This window comes from Nerophis lumbriciformis, linkage group LG05 (assembly GCF_033978685.3).
Source record: "Nerophis lumbriciformis linkage group LG05, RoL_Nlum_v2.1, whole genome shotgun sequence".
NCBI classification, from domain to species: domain Eukaryota; kingdom Metazoa; phylum Chordata; class Actinopteri; order Syngnathiformes; family Syngnathidae; genus Nerophis; species Nerophis lumbriciformis.
This window is the reverse complement of record NC_084552.2, coordinates 35,930,845-35,949,776: the sequence shown is the minus strand read 5'-3', so window position 1 is coordinate 35,949,776 and position 18,932 is coordinate 35,930,845. Positions and strand designations below refer to the sequence as shown.

At 38.6% G+C, this 18,932-nt stretch overlaps 1 protein-coding gene across 1 annotated transcript in view; it reads left to right on the top strand.

The window, feature by feature from the left end:
- gys2 (glycogen synthase 2) overlaps positions 1-18,594 on the top strand; it is a 30,381-nt gene extending 11,787 nt beyond the window's left edge. Inside the window, exons 5-17 of the mRNA XM_061959018.2 lie at positions 3,115-3,259; positions 3,766-3,883; positions 4,561-4,681; positions 4,772-4,878; positions 4,985-5,044; positions 5,113-5,191; positions 8,225-8,338; positions 9,182-9,308; positions 10,147-10,242; positions 10,319-10,482; positions 10,958-11,038; positions 15,339-15,590; positions 15,785-18,594. Coding sequence (XP_061815002.2) covers positions 3,115-3,259; positions 3,766-3,883; positions 4,561-4,681; positions 4,772-4,878; positions 4,985-5,044; positions 5,113-5,191; positions 8,225-8,338; positions 9,182-9,308; positions 10,147-10,242; positions 10,319-10,482; positions 10,958-11,038; positions 15,339-15,572 — 1,446 coding nt within the window. The 3' untranslated portion in view covers positions 15,573-15,590; positions 15,785-18,594. The remainder of the gene's footprint in view (positions 1-3,114; positions 3,260-3,765; positions 3,884-4,560; positions 4,682-4,771; positions 4,879-4,984; positions 5,045-5,112; positions 5,192-8,224; positions 8,339-9,181; positions 9,309-10,146; positions 10,243-10,318; positions 10,483-10,957; positions 11,039-15,338; positions 15,591-15,784) is intronic.
- The last annotated feature ends 338 nt before the right edge of the window (positions 18,595-18,932 follow it).

Here is an 18,932-nt window from a genome sequence, read left to right as displayed (position 1 = left end):
GGAACATCGTCAGCGGACTATCCATACATGGTATAATTCTACCCAGACTGCCTTACGCACATCCGTCAATTTTGGTTTATGCACACGCATCTGTAGTTAAGTTCAAAATGCCCAAGATTGACTCGAAGAACAAAAATGCTGGTTGTATTACCCTATTCAGGACCCTATTCAAACCTCCAGTCTCACCTGAAGAATTAGGAACTGTCTGGCTAACCTTTTTGTTTCGCGGTAATGTGCCTTCAGTCTGTGAAAAAGTTGCTTCAAGTGTGTGCCAAGAAGAGTCCTGCTCCACCACCAAACTTTCACAAAAAGATGGGTTTTCCGAAAAACTGCTTTTAATTGCGGGCTTGGTGACTACTATCTATGACATTTGTAACAGATTACTAGCTAAAACCGAGGTACCACTGTACTGTTTACAATACACCAAGTTGCCAATTTATTTTACCGCTCTCCTCAAAACATACATTAAACTTAAGAGAGGGTAGAAAGCTGTTCCTATCCATTATCTACTCTTACAAATAGTTTGAACTCACTAGTGGGTACGGATGTAATTTTGCACACAGACTGAAAAATATTGTAGACCTTTCCAAACACTTAGATTATCATTAATGATTCTGAAATGTGCGTAAATGGGTCAGGGTAAGGGGTTGTAATTGGCTCATTGTAAAGGTCAACATGGAGCAAAAGGCCACTCTCTGGTTCAGTGGGTAATTGACCCCAAAAGTGTACTGTTTGACCTAAACAGTTAATCCATATATAGTTCATCTGTTTTATTGTTGAAATGATGCCAAGTATGAATGTTGCACTTTGCATACTGAGAACACATTATGATGAAGGACACACATCCAGAGGTTATAAATGAACACCATTACCATATCATGTTGATTTATAGCCAAAACCTTCAAGAAAGAACCTTATTGATATTTAATGATACCTCATTTAGGGACGGGAATGATCCGTTGATCTAGCATATCAACAAGTAGGTGCTGTTAATTAGACTTATGGTAGGAATATTATGTAGACAAGTAAGCACATTGGTTAACTTACATTGATTTAAAGTTGACTCACATGCTTAAATAGGTTCAAAATGGGAGCATTGTTTTTTTTAATGTTTATAATAACAGTGATTATGTCACGATTGGCCTTCCCCGTAGTTATAAGGATAATCACAAAAAGCGCACTCTAAAAGGAGTGAGGAAAAATAACTAAGGATGCCCACAAAAGGTGTCGAGAAACTGAAATTTCACACAAAAGATGTGGAGAGGAAACAGTTACAAAAGCCACAAGAACGAGAAGCGTGAGTGGTGCCAGGGCAGAGGAGATGAAGACCACTGGAAGGGTGAACCATCAAGAATCTACTCCCCCCTTTTCAGCCAATTTGGTAGTGCCAAACTGAAGTTCAAGCCGGATGGGGTTTCTCTTTTTGGATATAGTAATAACCTTGCATTTTGATGGCTGTTTGTTTTTAAAGCTTTACATGGACTGGCACCTCATTATATCTCGGACCTCATCCAAACTTACAATCCTGCGCACGCTCTGAGGTCCGAGAGCCAGCGCCAGCTCGTGGTGCCCAAGACGAGACTTAAAACCAGGGGAGACAGGGCCTTCTCTGTGGTCGGCCCTAAGCTCTGGAACACTCTGCCCCTCCATGTTCGAACTGCTCCCACAGTGGAGTGTTTTAAGTCTCGTCTTAAGACCCACTTTTATTCTCTGACTTTTAACACTACGTGAGTTGTGTGGTCCCCTGTTGTCCTCTGTGTTTTTTAAATTTAGATTTCTATTTACTGTTTTAATTGGTTTTACCCTTTAAAGTCGTTTTTAATCATATTTATTTTATATTGTTTTTAATTGTTTTTAATATTTTTGTGCAGCACTTTAGAAACATTTTGTTGTTTAAATTTGCTATATAAATAAAGTGGATTGGATTGATTGGATTGGCTCTAAGGTCACCGTCCATCGGTCTGCCCAGGTCCTCATTCTCTCAAGGTCTGTATTTAGACTTGCTATCTTGGCCTCAGGATCGTCTGTGGATTTGTTCTCACAGAATAACGTGGTGTCATCAGCATAGAAGTAAAGCTGATTTACAACCTCATCCCCAAGGTCTTCAATGAAGACTGAGAACTGGATTGGGCCACGTATTGATCCCCGAGGGACTGAAGCATTGATGGAGGCAGAGTTGGATAACAGGCCAGATAGCACAATTTTGATGGAACAATCCGATGGGTAGCTCTTGATCCAGGAAAGCAGTTTACCAGTTATTCCTTTTGAGTAGAGCTTGGAGGAGAGACCGTTGTACCACCCTTTGTCAAAGGCTCCTTTGATGTCAAGGGAAATCACACATACCTCATGGCCTTGGTCTAGAGAGTTTGACAAATTTTGGGTAAGGATATTTAGGATGTCTGCTGTGCTGTGGTGTGGTCTGAAGCCAAACTGTCTGTCTGATATAAGATGGTTTCCAAGGATGGTTTTTGTATCTATTGCTGTCATGTATACTTGCTGTTCATCTTTCAGCACATGAATGGTTGACTTTCCTGACGGGTTGCTTACAGTGTTCCACCATTTCTTGCTGCTGAGACTACCATCTGAAAGCTTCTTCTTTTGCTTAATTTCATATCTCCTTCTGGCTATCTTTTCAGCGTGGTTGTATTTTAGCACATTGGCTTGTGATGCTCGACTTAACTGTGGGATCTGATCAGAGGATGTCATTGTGGCTTGTGCAGCCCTTTGAAACACTTGTGATTAAGGTCTATATGAATAAACTTTGATTGATTAATTGATTAACTCTCAATCAGTGGGGATGTGTGGTCGCTGGTTTGTGCCCAGCATGGGCAAAAAGTTAGTATCAAATCTGTTTCAATCTTATTGTGGAGTTCGTATGTTCTCTGTCTGCTACAGAGTACATCTTAAAAAAGTATGCATCTTGGGGTAATCATGCAGTGACTGTGAACGTGACCTTGTTTAGGGCAAGTGGTATAGAAAATGGATGGATGGATGATTGGACATTAATACACAGTAAAAATTAACAAATCTTAAAATACCTGATGTCAGCAGTCTACTTGTAATTTTCCATAAAACAAATGCAGTTTTTGTGTGTTTTATGTGTAATTATTGTAGTTCAACATTGATAAAGAGGCTGGTGAACGACAGATCTACCATCGCTACTGTCTGGAGAGAGCTGCTGTCCACTGTTCTCATGTCTTTACCACAGTCTCCCAGATCACTGCTGTGGAGGCCAATCACATCCTGCACAGAAAGCCAGGTAGACATTTTGTTTAACTGTACCATTGGCCCTGTCCATTTGATGGCCTCAAGCAAGACACATCTGGTTATTTTACAAACATCTTCAACGATTTAAAAAAACATTTGATTTATTTATTTTTTTCCTATTTCTTGCCCTATTTAATTATTTTTGTCAACAGAAACAAATCTGTTAAGCATTCACTGGAATACCTGCCAACCCTCTTGTTTTCCCAAGAAAATCTTATTTTGCCTTGCTTGCTGTATTTGTTCTGTGTTTGTTGATGTATGCTGTGGCAGGATGATGATTCCAAACTTAAATTTATGACCACTATTACTTCTACTGCTACTGTATTTTTTTTGGGCCCAAAAAATGTCCAGTGAGCCCACTCTAATGACCCAGTTTGCTTAACCGAAGCGGAAGTTAGCTTCTGTAAATCCCCTCGTCCCCATTTCTCACACTTTAGAGAGCATAATACACTAGCATTGTTGTTTTTCTTCACCTAAACCTGTGTGTTGATACAACAGATACAGTGACTCCCAATGGGCTGAATGTGAAAAAATTCTCTGCCATGCATGAGTTCCAAAACCTGCACTCCATCAACAAGGCTCGCATCCAGGAGTTTGTCAGAGGACACTTCTACGGGTGGGTAGACTCTCTATGTATGAAAAAGACACAAACATGCCACAACCATTTTTCTCATTGTCTGTCTTATCTCCAGCCATATAATGTCCGGTGGCATTAAAGTTAAGTTAAAGTTAAAGTCCCAACGATAGTCACACACACACACTAGGTGTGGTGAAATTATCCTCTGCATTGTGCCCAGAAATAAAACATAAAAAAAGTAAACCAGATTTATCTGTACAGTATATCTATGAAGTACAGTAGGAAGGGGATTCATATGGCCCCATTTGTCACGGTTTACCTAACACATGAAACGTAACAAATTAGGGGTGTGCACTATCCACGGTAATAGAGTGTTGAATATCTTAAAATGTGTTATGTGGTAATTTCAACTTTGACCATTGTGTCAGTTGCTATGTAAAGTGGCGCTTTCCATCATTTTCAGCAGATTGCATTATAAAATCCTTGAAACCCCCTCTTCCTCTCATGCGAGATCCCCCAAGGAATGGGGCCATATGCATCCCTTCCCTACTGTAAATCACACAGACTGCTTGTACTACATGATTATGTTGCTTTGCCATAATGATGAAGTCAACATAAGATAAAATAATTCCTTGTTGCGTCATATGTGTATACTGTATTCAGATGTATTAATGTTTGTGTGTGATGTTTTGATTTCAATCCATTCACTTTCACAGACATCTGGACTTCAACTTAGAGAAAACCCTTTTCTTTTTCATTGCTGGACGATATGAGTTCTCCAACAAGGGTGCTGATATTTTCCTTGAGTCGCTTTCCAGGCTGAACTACCTGCTGAGGGTGAGGCCTGCATTAGATGAAGTCAATATGTAGAGATCATCCTGCTGCTCGTGTAAATCTTTCTTTCCTGTTCTGCCTCCCTCTGGACAGGTCCACAGAAACGACATAACAGTAGTAGTTTTCTTTATTATGCCAGCAAAAACCAACAACTTCAATGTGGAGTCCCTGAAGGGGCAAGCTGTACGCAAACAACTCTGGTATGCCCTGCTATGTTTTATTTACTAGATGTTACGCATATGTAGTTTATTAAAGTATACTCCCTAACACAAACCACTCTAAGCTCCTTGTGCTTTTATGTCATAGGGACACCGCCCACACTGTGAAGGAGAAATTTGGGAAACGGCTGTATGATGCTCTATTAAAGTATGTAAATTGTCAAATTTCCTTTTTTTCCTTCAATAAATGGACAATATTACTGGTGTTTTTCTTAGAGGTCAGATCCCTAATATGAACTCCATTCTGGACCGAGATGACCTTACTATTATGAAGAGAGCCATTTATGCCACTCAGGTAATTACTTAACTAATTCAAATGAAGCATTAACATTGAATCCCTGCCTATTCACTATTCAGCATTTACAGCCCCAGGGTTTCTAACCGAATGTTTTTTTCATTATTAGTCGAAAAACCTAATAATTATGTATAATTTATAAGCACATTATAATAAAGCATAACATGTACAGTATAACACTACAGTTCAGCATTCATGTACTTTATGAGATGGTGTAGCTGATCATTGAAGGATTTAATGATTCTGCCTTTAATGTGTTGATTATGAATAAATAAATAAAATAAAACAGGAGTCCTAAACATATACATTTTACCAAGAGGATGGTAATGTACAACAGTACAACATGGAAGTCAACCAGCATTGTGGAAAGGATGTATGGACCTTTATGCTTTTCCCTCATCCATTATCGTGGAAAGGATGTATGGACCTTTGTGCTTTTCCATCATCCATTAGTTTATTATCTCCAACACTGAGAAGATGTTGAAAATAGTCTGCTAGATGGAGTTCCACTGCACTTTGACAACCTCAGCTCTACTTTTATGAATCGATTAGGCATTTCTAAAGCAGTGTAACAATAAAATAGAGCGATGGCAGCAGCTGCTTGTGAATTACAAAAACGGGTGTGGGGGATGTGTAGAAAAGCATGAATGAAAGTCAGTGCAATAACTAAGCCAACTAAAACTGTCTGTGCTGACTGTGGTTTAATAGGCTGGTGGTCTCTGCTATAGAAGACAGTTAAAATATACATGCCTATTAAAACATTCCTCAATTAAATACATTTATCTTAACGTCAATATTTCTGATATTTGAAATGGAGTGCAAATAGGACTGGCGACGAGTCTGGTGTGACGAACTGGGTTGTCAGGACCCAGATGCAGAGACATTAGTTGATGGGTGAGTCTCAGTTTATTACCCAGCTGCCTACATGTCCAAATTAGTGAAAACACGCAAAAAAAGGAAGGTATCAAGTAGAGAAAACAAAACAAAAAGTATCAGTAACCACTGAGACGAATATAACTAGTGACTAGATGGAATAGAAATGAAAAACCCACTGAGAATGGAATAATGAGGAAAAGTAATGCAGTCAAAAACAAACTAGTAAAATATTGGTATCCAGAGCAGGAGGCGAAACACAATAAGTCAAAGCACAGAGTTAAGGGAAACGTTCTGACATCTTCACATAACAGAAAACAAGAGTATGACAAAAATACATACCATAACATACAATATGTGGTGGGAAATGGCACAATGAGTATTCTGACTTGACATAAAAAAGGATTGTTGTAACCTTACCCACTCTTTAACCAAAAGTTCTTACATTTTGCAAATGAAAGTATTTTTTCTGAACACAGCTTTTTGTCATGACTGCAAATTCAAGCAAGTCTATGATTTGCTGAGAAGAATTGTGCTATAAACAACAGGTAATCGGAATTGATTGGAAGTCAAGTGAAGGCAGATTAAATGACACCTAATCACAAGGAAAAGGGTAAAAGCTTCACCAGTTTTATGTTTTATGCATTTGGATGGGAGCCTAATCAGATGTCATTAATCTGAGGTTTCCATAATGTGTGTTGAGATCAATACTTCCTGCCAGGAAAATTTACTAGTTGCAGTCGGGTGACTCAGTCTCTTATAACACTTCCCTGTAAATCATTTTAATATTAATACTGTATAAAATATTTAAATGCGGGCACAATAAACATATTTATTAAATATTTTGATATTCAAACTAAACATACGAACAAAAGGAACAATGGATGCTGCTTAGTGTTATTTCCGTTTCAGCGCTCTTGTTATCTTGTTTCCATTTCCGGTTTGTCTTTCTTTTCCTGCCATTTCTCTTCTGGCCGGAGTGTTGCCTTGCTCACCTGTCCCTTATTGGCAATCAGGACTCACCTGTTCCTGGTTGCCAATAAGGAAGCTTAATATGCAAGCCAGGCCCTCCGGATGGGGCTGGATCGTTGTCCTGTTCTGTGTTGTGCATATCCTGACTGCACAAGCTCTCCTATGTGTTGTTTTGTGTCTGTTGATATCTGAACGGTTGTTAGCTTTTTGTGCACGCCCTGTCCACTATCCTTTCATTTACAGTCATTATATATTATTATTTTTACCTGCATGCCGACTGCCGCATCTGCATCTTGGGGTCACGCTTCAAGCTTCTCTAGCCGCAAACCTAACACTCCGGTGCTATCTTCAGTACTATTAAGATTATTTCTGTATTTCTAAGCAAAGTTTTGGAAGATTTAAAATAAAGGTAAAACTAGTCCATGATCGAAACTATAAACATTTCCCTTGATTGGCTTTTGTTTGGATGATGGGAATTGTAAAATTGTATATATTAGAACTATGACTTTTACTGGATGAACATTACTGTATACCTTGGTCAGCACCTTCGCAGTCAATGTTGATGTAAAACTGTCTTCACTGTGGACAGTGACGCTTGTGTTCCAGCAGTTTCGAGCTCATGTTAGACTTGAGCCTTGGTGGTTTCTGGGTTGTTTCTGAACATCCTAACCAATATCCTTTCATTCTTCGACAAAGTAGTGACACATTTGAATAACTTGTGCCCACATACAATTGTTGGAATTGATCTTGAACTATTCATTTGTTTAGAAATAGTTTCAACAGAAACAGTAAATATATGATTCTCCTTTGATCTTCTCTGGTGTCCATGTACTTTCCAATTGTTTGAGTGTTTGTTCATCCAATAAGTGCTGTGAAATAAATATTGTTTTTGCTGCCAAAGAGACACTTTCAGCTGCAGTCAATCATGAGCATTAATGAGAAAATAGTTGGTTTTGGCCTTGTCAAGTTAAACTCTATAGTACTTTCAGCACCACTTTTTAAAAGCTGTAGGTGAATATATGTACAGGTATCTACAGTATTTGAACCTGTACATACCTTCAATTTTTGTAAAATATAAAAAAGAAAAATAATTTAAACGTGGACATCCACTTCTTGTACATTATATAATCAACCATGGCCGAAATAAATATTTAAGGGCTTACAACTTTTATGATTGTATATTTACAGAGACACAGCCTCCCTCCAGTGACAACCCACAACATGCTGGATGACTCAACAGATCCCATTCTGAGTAACATCAGACGAATTGGCCTCTTCAATTCCAGGAATGACCGCATTAAGGTGTACAATTGCTTCCCTATGTGACGCAAAATGGTAAATGATAAAAGTGTAAAGCAAAGGTGATTACAGATGTGCCTCACGCATCTAATTTTTTCACTATAAACCACAGTGCCTTAACTTTGGTAACAATTGAAGATGTTTATGGTGACGTTATGCGTGCTGATATAGTGGAGCCTGTTTAAGTCGAACCTGCTTATTGACGTCAATGTCATACATTTTTTCATCGGGGTCCCCCAACATGTGCTGGACATACGGGAAAAAAACTAAAAAACTTACAGTATAAATGATACAATAAAATAAAAAGATAGATTACAGAATAATTAACAAAATGGGCATTTCGAAGGAATATGTGCATTTTGAAAAAAGAAAAGCAATCACAAATGCGGAAAGATGTGCATCTAAAAAAAAAACACCAGCATCATCTACAACAAATGTGCATGGACTTGGATTTTGCACAATAAATATAAGGCATTTGGATTAACAATAATACATACAGTTAATATTATGACAGCCATTCCTGGTCTACTTCTACTTTTTATAAAAAAGTACCCAACTAAAATGACAGCTTTTGTCGACATTAAATTTGTGAATTTCTGTAAAAACATGTATTAATTAAATTAATGCATCAAAAGGCCAAAAAAAAGAAAAACATACAAGTTAATCTTTTGATGCTTGATAAACTGAGGTGTGTGGAGGTCCTTCATAGTGATGGTTAATATTCTTTATGTTTGACTCAAACCTTGTCAAGGTTTTGTGTGACATTAGAGGCATAGTTTTCCAAATATTCAAATTCGGTGAGGGGTTTCTGATTAGTTTTTACATTTTCTCTCCTGTCCTGCTCAGGTTATCTTCCATCCTGAGTTCTTGTCCTCCACTAGTCCCCTGTTGCCCATGGACTATGAGGACTTTGTCCGGGGCTGTAACCTTGGAGTATTTCCCTCTTACTATGAGCCTTGGGGTTACACACCAGGTATGGTTTCTACAATCTTTAGAATTTTCTGTATTGATCACATACAGGTGAAACACATTTTTTTAATGTTTGTTTGTTTATTCCAGAAATTAGATTTAGGAGGTGAAGCTATTATATGACTTATGCTCATAACAGGTAACTCAATATATTTCAAGCCTTCATTTGATATACATTGTGAATAATGCTTAGTTTATGAAAACCTTGAATTGAAAATATCAGAAAATTTTGGGTTGTCAAAAACTGTAAGCCATGATCATCAAAATTACAACAAATAAAGGCTTGGCATAGCTCATTTTGCTTGTAATGAGTTTATATCACATATTAGTTTCACATTCGAAGTTGAATGTTACACAATTTTCAAATTTTTCGAGTTTTACCTGTATGTTACATTAACAACTGTTCTTGTGTTGTCAGTGGTTTGGAGGCCTTCTAAAATGTGTCTTCCTCAGCTTCCCTTTAGTCTTGTGTCTTGCTTGAATAATGATTGATTGAAAGGTGTACTGGTGGCCAATAGTTACACAACCAGTTTTAATGAAACTGTCAAATGTGGTACACGCATAGCAAGAACCAATTGCATTTGGGTGAGACCTCTAATAAATAAACAGTTAATTTCACTTATTGTTTACTTATATTGAGGTCAAGTGGGGCAGTGACCAACCACATCCAGCAGACGAAGCCTCTTCAACAATACTGTAGTAACCATTGAACATTAATATATTTTGGTCTGACGGGCATGTTTTAGATCATCTTGATGTTAGATTCTCAGTTTTACCTCCAACCACCTCTCCATAAATCATGTACATATTAACCTTGAGGTGATTTTTTTCTGCTTCCCCAGGTGAATGCACTGTCATGGGCATTCCCAGTGTGACCACCAATCTTTCTGGTTTTGGTTGCTTCATGGAGGAGCATGTATCCGACCCTGCTGCCTATGGTGTGTGCACACATACGCACATGCACAAAGATACTGTATTGTTGTATTAACGCAATTGATCTCTTCCTGGCTTCAGGTATTTACATTGTGGACCGGCGGTTCCGTTCTGCTGAGGAGTCCTGTAATCAGTTGACTCAGTTCATGTTCAGTTTCTGCCAACAGTCCCGTCGTCAGCGCATCATCCAACGAAACAGAGCTGAGAGATTGTCCGACCTGTTGGACTGGAGATACCTAGGACGGGTTTGTTAATGCAAAACTTAAGACTATTCTATTTTCTTCTTGTATATGCAAAGAAATATGTGACTTATTTTAGTATTTTTCAAGAAAAAGTTTAAAACCTAATTAAACACAGTGGTTGAAATGTTAATGGGCAATTGTCTTCTAGTAATTATCCAGGATTCAAATAACAGCACTGGTCAATTGAAATTATCATTTTCTCTTGAGAGAAATGTGAGACCAGAAAACATTAATAACGACAACAACAACAATAATTACCTGCTAGTATTTGATTTAGCTGTTTTTAAAGATGGGACAAACGGATTTAAAAAAATATGGACTGGTGCAACTATGGGTTAGGAGGCGCAAGTACTACACTTTGCAACCCAGGCTACACTGATGGATGTAGCACATGCAAAAAATATATACACAGAGGAGAGTGAAAAAATGCTCTTTTGACTCAATTGACTTGAATGGTTTACTGACTTGTCGTTAACAGTTCTACATACATGCACGCCACCTTGCACTCAGCAGAGCCTTCCCTGACAAGTTCAAAGTGGACCCAATGGCCCCTCTGACGGTAAGAAATAACTATACTAAACAACACATTTCAGTGTAATAACCTCTACATCTACTCAATACTGTAACACGTTAGCACAAATGTCAGGCTAAATTAGTAACCCTGTGTTGTATGTTTACTAGCAAATAATTACAAACAATTGACTCCTCCAGAAAAGCACCACATAATGCTTACTTCACATTATTTTTGTTTTATATTATTTGTAAATGTAATTATGATTATATCATCATTTTATCTATATCATGTATTTATTGTGTTATCTAATTATAAAATAGTATACACACATCAAATTATTTACAATTTAATTTATAATAATAGCTTCTTGACACCCAGAAAAATTATTTATGATGTAAAGCGATGTGTAGTGTCACGAACACGCATTGTTGCGACAGTTGTGACCTCAAGATGCAGGAGACAGTTAATGTACAAATAAGAATCTTTAATTGTTGCTCCAAGTAGTGCAACCGAGGTATAAGCAGCATAACAAACAATAGTTTTCAATAGTTAGCAACACTTAACAATCGTCAGTAACATAGTTAAGTGACAAAGTCACAATCCTCCAAACTTGACTACAGGGCTGGCTGGCATAATATAGTTCTCTGATTAGCAATCAGAAGCAGGTGGGTCTACTGATCGCTGAACAGTAGAACCACCTAGGGACGGCGTGGCGCAGTGGAAGAATGGCCGTGCGCGACCCGAGGGTCCCTGGTTCAATCCCCACCTAGTACCAACCTCGTCATGTCCGTTGTGTCCTGAGCAAGACACTTCACCCTTGCTCCTGATGGGTGCTGGTTAGCGCCTTGCATGGCAGCTCCCTCCATCAGTGTGTGAATGTGTGTGTGAATGGGTATATGTGGAAGTAGTGTCAAAACCTTGAAGGTAGAAAAGCGCTATACAAGTACAACCCATTTATCATTTAGGTGAGGAAAACAGCACTCAGGGAGCCAGGCAGGAAATTGAACAGAAAGTATGGGCGATGGCAAGCCATCAACAGTAACTATAGGAAACACAAGAATATTGTCAGACTCGGACTGACAGGTTGTGCCAGTACAGTTTGACTTGCCTATATTTTGATATTCCATGTTTACAGTTCGATTAACATTGCAGATGACAAAAGCCTTAAATAGGTGTTTGAATTTTTTTTTTCATGGTTTTGGTGTTACGCCATATTTTTCATACCATACTTTTTCTTCCTGGTTACAATCATGCATTTCTGTGTCTGGATGCATTTATTGAACCAACCTGTCATAATCTGGCAGCTCTGCTGTTGACTGTCTGCTTTTTGTTCCGGTGCCTGGTTTCTGGGTCATGGGCTGGAGCCCGATTCTTATTTCCTCCTAACTATTTAAAGGGGAACAGCACTTTTTTTTTTTGTCTATCGTTCACAATCATTATGAAAGACATGACGGATGGATTAAAAAAAAAAAAGCATTCGAAATATTAAACGTGAATAAAAGTCTGCTTACAGCGGCACCTCTGTTTCACCCATAAAATCCAATAGATAACGCCAAAAAGCGCCAACAATACTCTATTTACATTTCGTGACTTGAATATTAACCAAGTTCTAGTGCTAATGCAGACAAACTATTTATAGCAGTGCCGTGATCACTACCGTGTCTTCCTATGTTTACATCATCGAGTGGTCTGCTGTTTCCTCGGTTCCCTGCTCCTTGGAAGTTTATTGGAGATCATAAATCATGCCTCCCACCTAGAAAGTAGATGGCTGAGAATATAACCCGACAAGTTGGGACACTTTGACAGTTATTTAGAACCTGGAACTGGTGAGAACGACACAAAGTCCTTGGTCCCCTCCGCCCTCCCACCCTGTTTCTTTGCGAGGTATATGACTAATTTTTCATCTAAATGGGAATATATAAACATTCGAGCAGTCTGCGTCCTAATGACAGCAGACCTTACACAGTGAGTGATGTGTTAACTTGTTTGTTGGCTTTCATAAAGTCTGCAGTGAGCAAAAATCAGTGATGAAGAAGAAGAAAAAAGCAAACGTCTAAATGCGTTTTTTAAATTAATGCGCCACGTATACTTAAAATGATCAAAATACGTAATTATTGAATGTTATTATTAATGTGCCTGTTACTACATTACATATAGTATATACTTACATCACGTACTGTATATAAAACCCTAGTGGAGGTGTTTGGATGTTATTTTAGGGGCTTTATAGGCAGAATTGATTGGCTCCCACATGCTCCATTGTAAGCAGACTTTTGATTGCATTTATTTAATATTTAGAATGCAAAAAAAAAAAAAAACATCCATCGTTATGTCTCTCATATTGATTGTGAACGAAAAACAAAATTCCCAAAAAAGTGCAGTTCCCCTTTAAGCTCTCCAGTCTCAGCGGCAGTAGATTCCTAATGGTTAAATCTTCCAGTCTTGTTCATCTCCTCTGCTTTGGCTCCACTCATGCTTGTTCCTGTGGCTCTTTGTCTGCCGCTGCCGTGTAGTGTTAACTTTTTCCTCTCTACACCTTTTGTGTGTGATTTCTGTAATTTTTCCTCACTCTTTTTTGAGTTTGTTTTTTGTTATTATTCTTATTATTTATTCTCTGCGTTGGTGTCCTACTCCGGAAAAGCAGATCGTGACACAACCATCTTGAACATTTTAAATAAATAAAAAGTATTGGTAATAAGTCCCCATGTCCACCACAAAGGATATTGGAAAATCAAGCTGTTTTCCCGATCCAGGCAGTGTATGATTGCACAGTCACCAGCATGCCCAGTGTGTTCAAAGCAAAATAACCCAAGATCACATCCTTACTTGGAGGACAGTACCGGTGGAGGCATGACCAAGTCCTTAAGACCATCGCTAAAGCCATCAGCGCTTGACTTAAATGGGCAAGGCAGGTACGTCCTACCAAGATAATAATTGGAGCCTGGGAGCAGGCAACACCAGTCTGCAAGAGACTGGCAGCTGTTAGTGGACTTTGAAAAGTTCCCCAGCCATATTTCTGCTATCATCCCGATCGTCCGGCCTGGAAGAAGCATTTGAGATTAAGGTCTTCAAGTACAGGAGAGCATGGTGCCTTCCAGTGCAGGTGGGATGCAGGTTTCGCTGCCCATTCTCTGGCCAGAGCCTTCCGCAGTTAAGGCATCAAGGGAGAGAGGAAGAGCCTTGCAGTGGTTCAAGAGGGGCAATATATGAAGTCATAGATAATTAGCCAACTGTTCACAAGCAGAGGCCTGATCATCCATGGCTGGGTCACCTGGATGATGGTACACCCAATGATTGCAAAAACATCACTGAAGAAGTGACCAGAAGCATCAGCAGATGTACTTTGTGTTTTTGATGTCTGTTATAAAACCCATTTCAAACTAGTGAAAAACCCCCTCAGTTTCTAACTTTAAAAACACAATAATGAACGTCTTGTGTGCCCATAAGACATGCTGGTCATTATTGTATTTCCTTGGACAGACAAATTATACACCGCTGTAAATCAAAGTTTATTCTTGTGTGTTGCATTTTGGTAAATACGGCTGTCAAGCATGTCCTTTGTCCTTTACAGAGGACAGAAATGCACTCCTAAATCTCAGGTTAGATCGCTTCTCATGAGTGACGCACAAGGTGGTTTTTGTTTTGTCTGATACACATTTGTCAGGTTTTAATTGACAGTTTAGCATTTGAAAGATTGACAAGCCATCACTTTGGGGTGGATTGATGCCAATTGGTACGTTGTGTCACAACACAAGACTTGCTTTCACCAAGGACTGTAGTAGAGATGCATATTTAAGATTGACTGTACATTTATATTACAACACAAAGTTGTAATATAAAAAAAATACCTTAATGCTGTGACAATAAAGTTGGAATGCAGTCTAAAGCTTATGTCAACACCTCATCTATGACCAACTCATTAAGTCCCCATCTGCAATTTCCCCCTCTGTCCTCCTTTTTTTCTCTTTCTATCCCCTCCTGCTCCGGTCCGGTTGCGCCAAACATTAATATAAATCCATTTGATAAAGTCAGAGACAAATAAGTCAACAAGAGAAGTATCCCACACTTCTCTTTTGTAAAGTAAATCTGTACAGCAAATATGGGCATCTACATCAACATTATCATTTGCCTGTAGCTGGACAGGACAAAAACAAAAAGTCCCTATCTGCCGTGTTCTTCATGTCACCGAAAATCAAAAAGATTATGTGGACATCGACATACTGTGTACATGGTTGACGGCTTTTGTTGACATAACATTTGAGAGCCAAGGAATTCATTGCTTTCTTTATTTCACATCTTGTTGTGAAACCTCAGTTTATCAGTTTATTTTCTTTTGTCTCCACAGACAGAGGGTTTCCGCTATCCCCGACCTTACTCAGTGCCGCCCTCTCCCTCAGCTTCCGTTCACTCCACGCCCCATCACAGTGATGTGGAGGATGATGACGACAATGAGCCCTACGATGAAGATGACGAGGCCGAAAGGGACCGGCTGAACATAAAGGCTCCTTTTGTCCTGGGTGCTGCACCAGAGGGCAAAAAGAAGCATCCAGGAGAATCAGGAAACTTACATGATGCCTGACTGATTCCTAGAAATAGGGTGAGATGAAACTTTTCCATTTTTTTTTATTATATTGCTGATGACGTAAATCAGGGGTGTTTTTTCAACAAGGGCTGCATAAATCACACTGATACATTTTGTACATGAAAGATCCAATCTAATGTTGGTCAATATATGCGAAACTATCTGAACAAAATATAGATGACATAGCTAATTGATTTAATATCTCACAGGCTATGCAGTGGACACACCTGACATAAACTGATTCCTTGGAAATGTAACACTCAGGTAATGTTGTAATTGACTACATGAGGAATACATATTACAATTAGTAAAAAAAATTGATCTACCAATATTAAATACAGTGGAACCCATTTAAGCCAACATCTGTCGAATTGACTGACTCGCATCGACATTAACATTTCATCAGCATATCTGAAACTAGCCATTGCGTGCACATTTTTGTTTTCTTCCATTTGGACTAGCTTTGGTGAAAAAAGCTTTGCGCATGTTTTTTTAGTAGTGTTGTTAACATCATCATTATTGCTTGCAGGTATTTGCACAACCACATATCCACTTGTGCAAATACCCGCAAGCAGTAATGATGATGTTAGCAACACTTCTACACTACTGACATGTTTTTCATAGAAATGGTTCCTTTGCGTCTCAAATTCAATGTTGAGGTTGACTAAGCCGATAGTTTTTAGTAATAAAAAGATCACAGTGTACCGAGACTTAATGTGTTGGTAGACTTAAACAGGACTGACTTAAACGGGTTCTACTGTACATGCTAGTAGGGATGGGTACCGAATTCAGTACTTTTATAGGCACCGACATATATATGTCAGTAGTACTGCATACCGATTCACATAAAATCCAATGGTACTACATTTCAATACCTCAGTTGCTCATGACGTCACGTCTGGTTGCAGACTTGCACCGGCTCAAGCACTTGGCCGGGAAACAAGCAGTCAAGCACTCAGCTGTACTGTCTCTAGTTAGTGTCACACTTGTTCCCTGTCAACAAAGCAAGAAGAAGGAGTTCAAAAGTACATTGACAATCCACTTTTAAATATGATTTTGATATATATTGGATTTGCCAAAGACATGCCACTGATTAGCATTAGCGATTTTACATGGCTATTACAAAATGCCACAAATTCAGTCAGTCATTTTGAATATTCCACTCGTAAATAAATAAATACAAAAAAAGTCTGCTAACAATGGAGTCAATGGGGGCTCTCTATTGCACCCACAAAACCCTCTAAATAACTATCCAAAACCTGCCAACAATACTCTATATACAAATCATGACCTGAATATTAACCAAATATTAGCAATGTTGTTATTTTAAGCGCTAACGCAGACAAACTATTTTTTAGCGGCGGTTTGATAACGTACAGCTTAGTCACCCTCTGCTGCTTTATTGTGAGCTGGCCTCGATGTCTTGCTGCTCCCGCAATATCGCGTCTCGGCTCGTCAAAGTTATTTTAGATTATAAATCATGCCTCTCATCTGGATATTAGGAGGATTTAGCCATGAATCTAGAAGTTGTTAATCTGTGACATTCAATTCATACCCTGAGATGGAGACAAACACACAACCAAAGACAGGGACACGTTCCCTTGTTAACCCTTCATGTGCATCATGATTAATTCTGCTTTGAAACTGGAAGATATGGACATCCTATCAGTCGTCATCGAAGTAAGAGCAGACATTGTACAGTAAGCTATTGTTTTATTATGTTTGTACTTAGCACTTAGCAATACTGCTACATGATGCTTAGTGTTTCACTAGAGCTTCTAAAACTTGTATCTCACCCTCCTTATCGATAGGATCAACAATATAAGTTTATGGATCATCATTTTCCCCAATTCATCGTTTTAGGCTCTCACAAAGTCTGCATGATCTGCATTGTTGGAGATGGGGAAGGGATCTGCGGTTCCTACCTCTTCGTCACGTGACTGGCTCGCTCATTATTTCTCAAAATGGCTCGGGAATCTCCGTGAGATTGATACTATTTTGATCATATCTATTTATCTTTCGGTGTCATACATCAGATATACAGTATATGATTATAGCTTCAGTATAGAGACAACTTGTTTTCTACTCTACTGGTACTTTAATTGCATAGACTACATACCTCCTGACTAAAGCACGAAGGGCCTGATTTACTAAAAGTTTGCATGTACTAAAACACATGCAAACCTGATCGCACACGCAAAGCTGACCTACTAACGTGTGCAAAGTGTATTGGATCTGTTAAGTGAGCAAAACAGGGCATGCAATACATTTTGCGTCTCTATCTTCATTAATATGAAAAGTTCATGCTGATATCATTAAAACGGCCACAATACTAGAAGGAGAAAATGCAAATATAATTATTTAGCACACGCAGTGTGATTTTTCATTACTCACTGTTTTGTGAGAACTATCTAGCGTTTAAATTTAGCATGTGTCAGAAGGACGTGCGAACAGACAGTTCCACACACTGCTGAAGAATCGGTGAATACGCTGCGGACAGACGAGAATCCGCCATCCTACAACATTTTGGACGGTTGGATATAAAAAATATTAGACATATCCTCTATTCAGCCACATCATTTTAAAATTGTTATAGGGGGTTCTGCATGACTTATGGGGCTGATTAAAGTACATTCAATGAATGTATTTCAATGGACTTTGGTTTCTGCTGGCGTTATTTTTTCATGTATTTTTTTTTATTCAGGAGATATATTACTATGTTATATTGTGCAGTGTCTTGCATTAAACACATCACACACAGCAGCATGATAACATGAATGTGCAGAAAATGGTAAAAACCCTGTATGCTTGCAAAATCCTTATTTAAATAGGGCGGTCGGCACCACTTTTCAATTGCACAGACACTGGGAGTAAATTGCATAGAACATGCCCAATCATAGTACACGCGATTGTATTTTTTTCACATTCTGTTTAGCGCGTATTAAAAACCCTGTTTCCATATGAGTTGGGAAATTGTGTTAGATGTAAATATAAATGGAATACAATGATTTGCAAATCCTTTTCAACCCATATTCAATTGAATGCACTACAAAGACAAGATATTTGATGTTCAAACTCATAAACTTTTTTTTTTTTTTTGCAAATAATAATAAACTTAGAATTTCATGGCTGCAACACGTGCCAAAGTAGTTGGGAAAGGGCATGTTCACCACTGTGTTACATGGCCTTTCTTTTTAACAACACTCAGTAAACGTTTGGGAACTGAGGAGACACATTTTTTAGGCTTCTCAGGTAGAATTATTTCCCATTCTTGCTTGATGTACAGCATAAGTTGTTCAACAGTCCGGGGGTCTCCGTTGTGGTATTTTAGGCTTCATAATGCGCCACACATTTTCA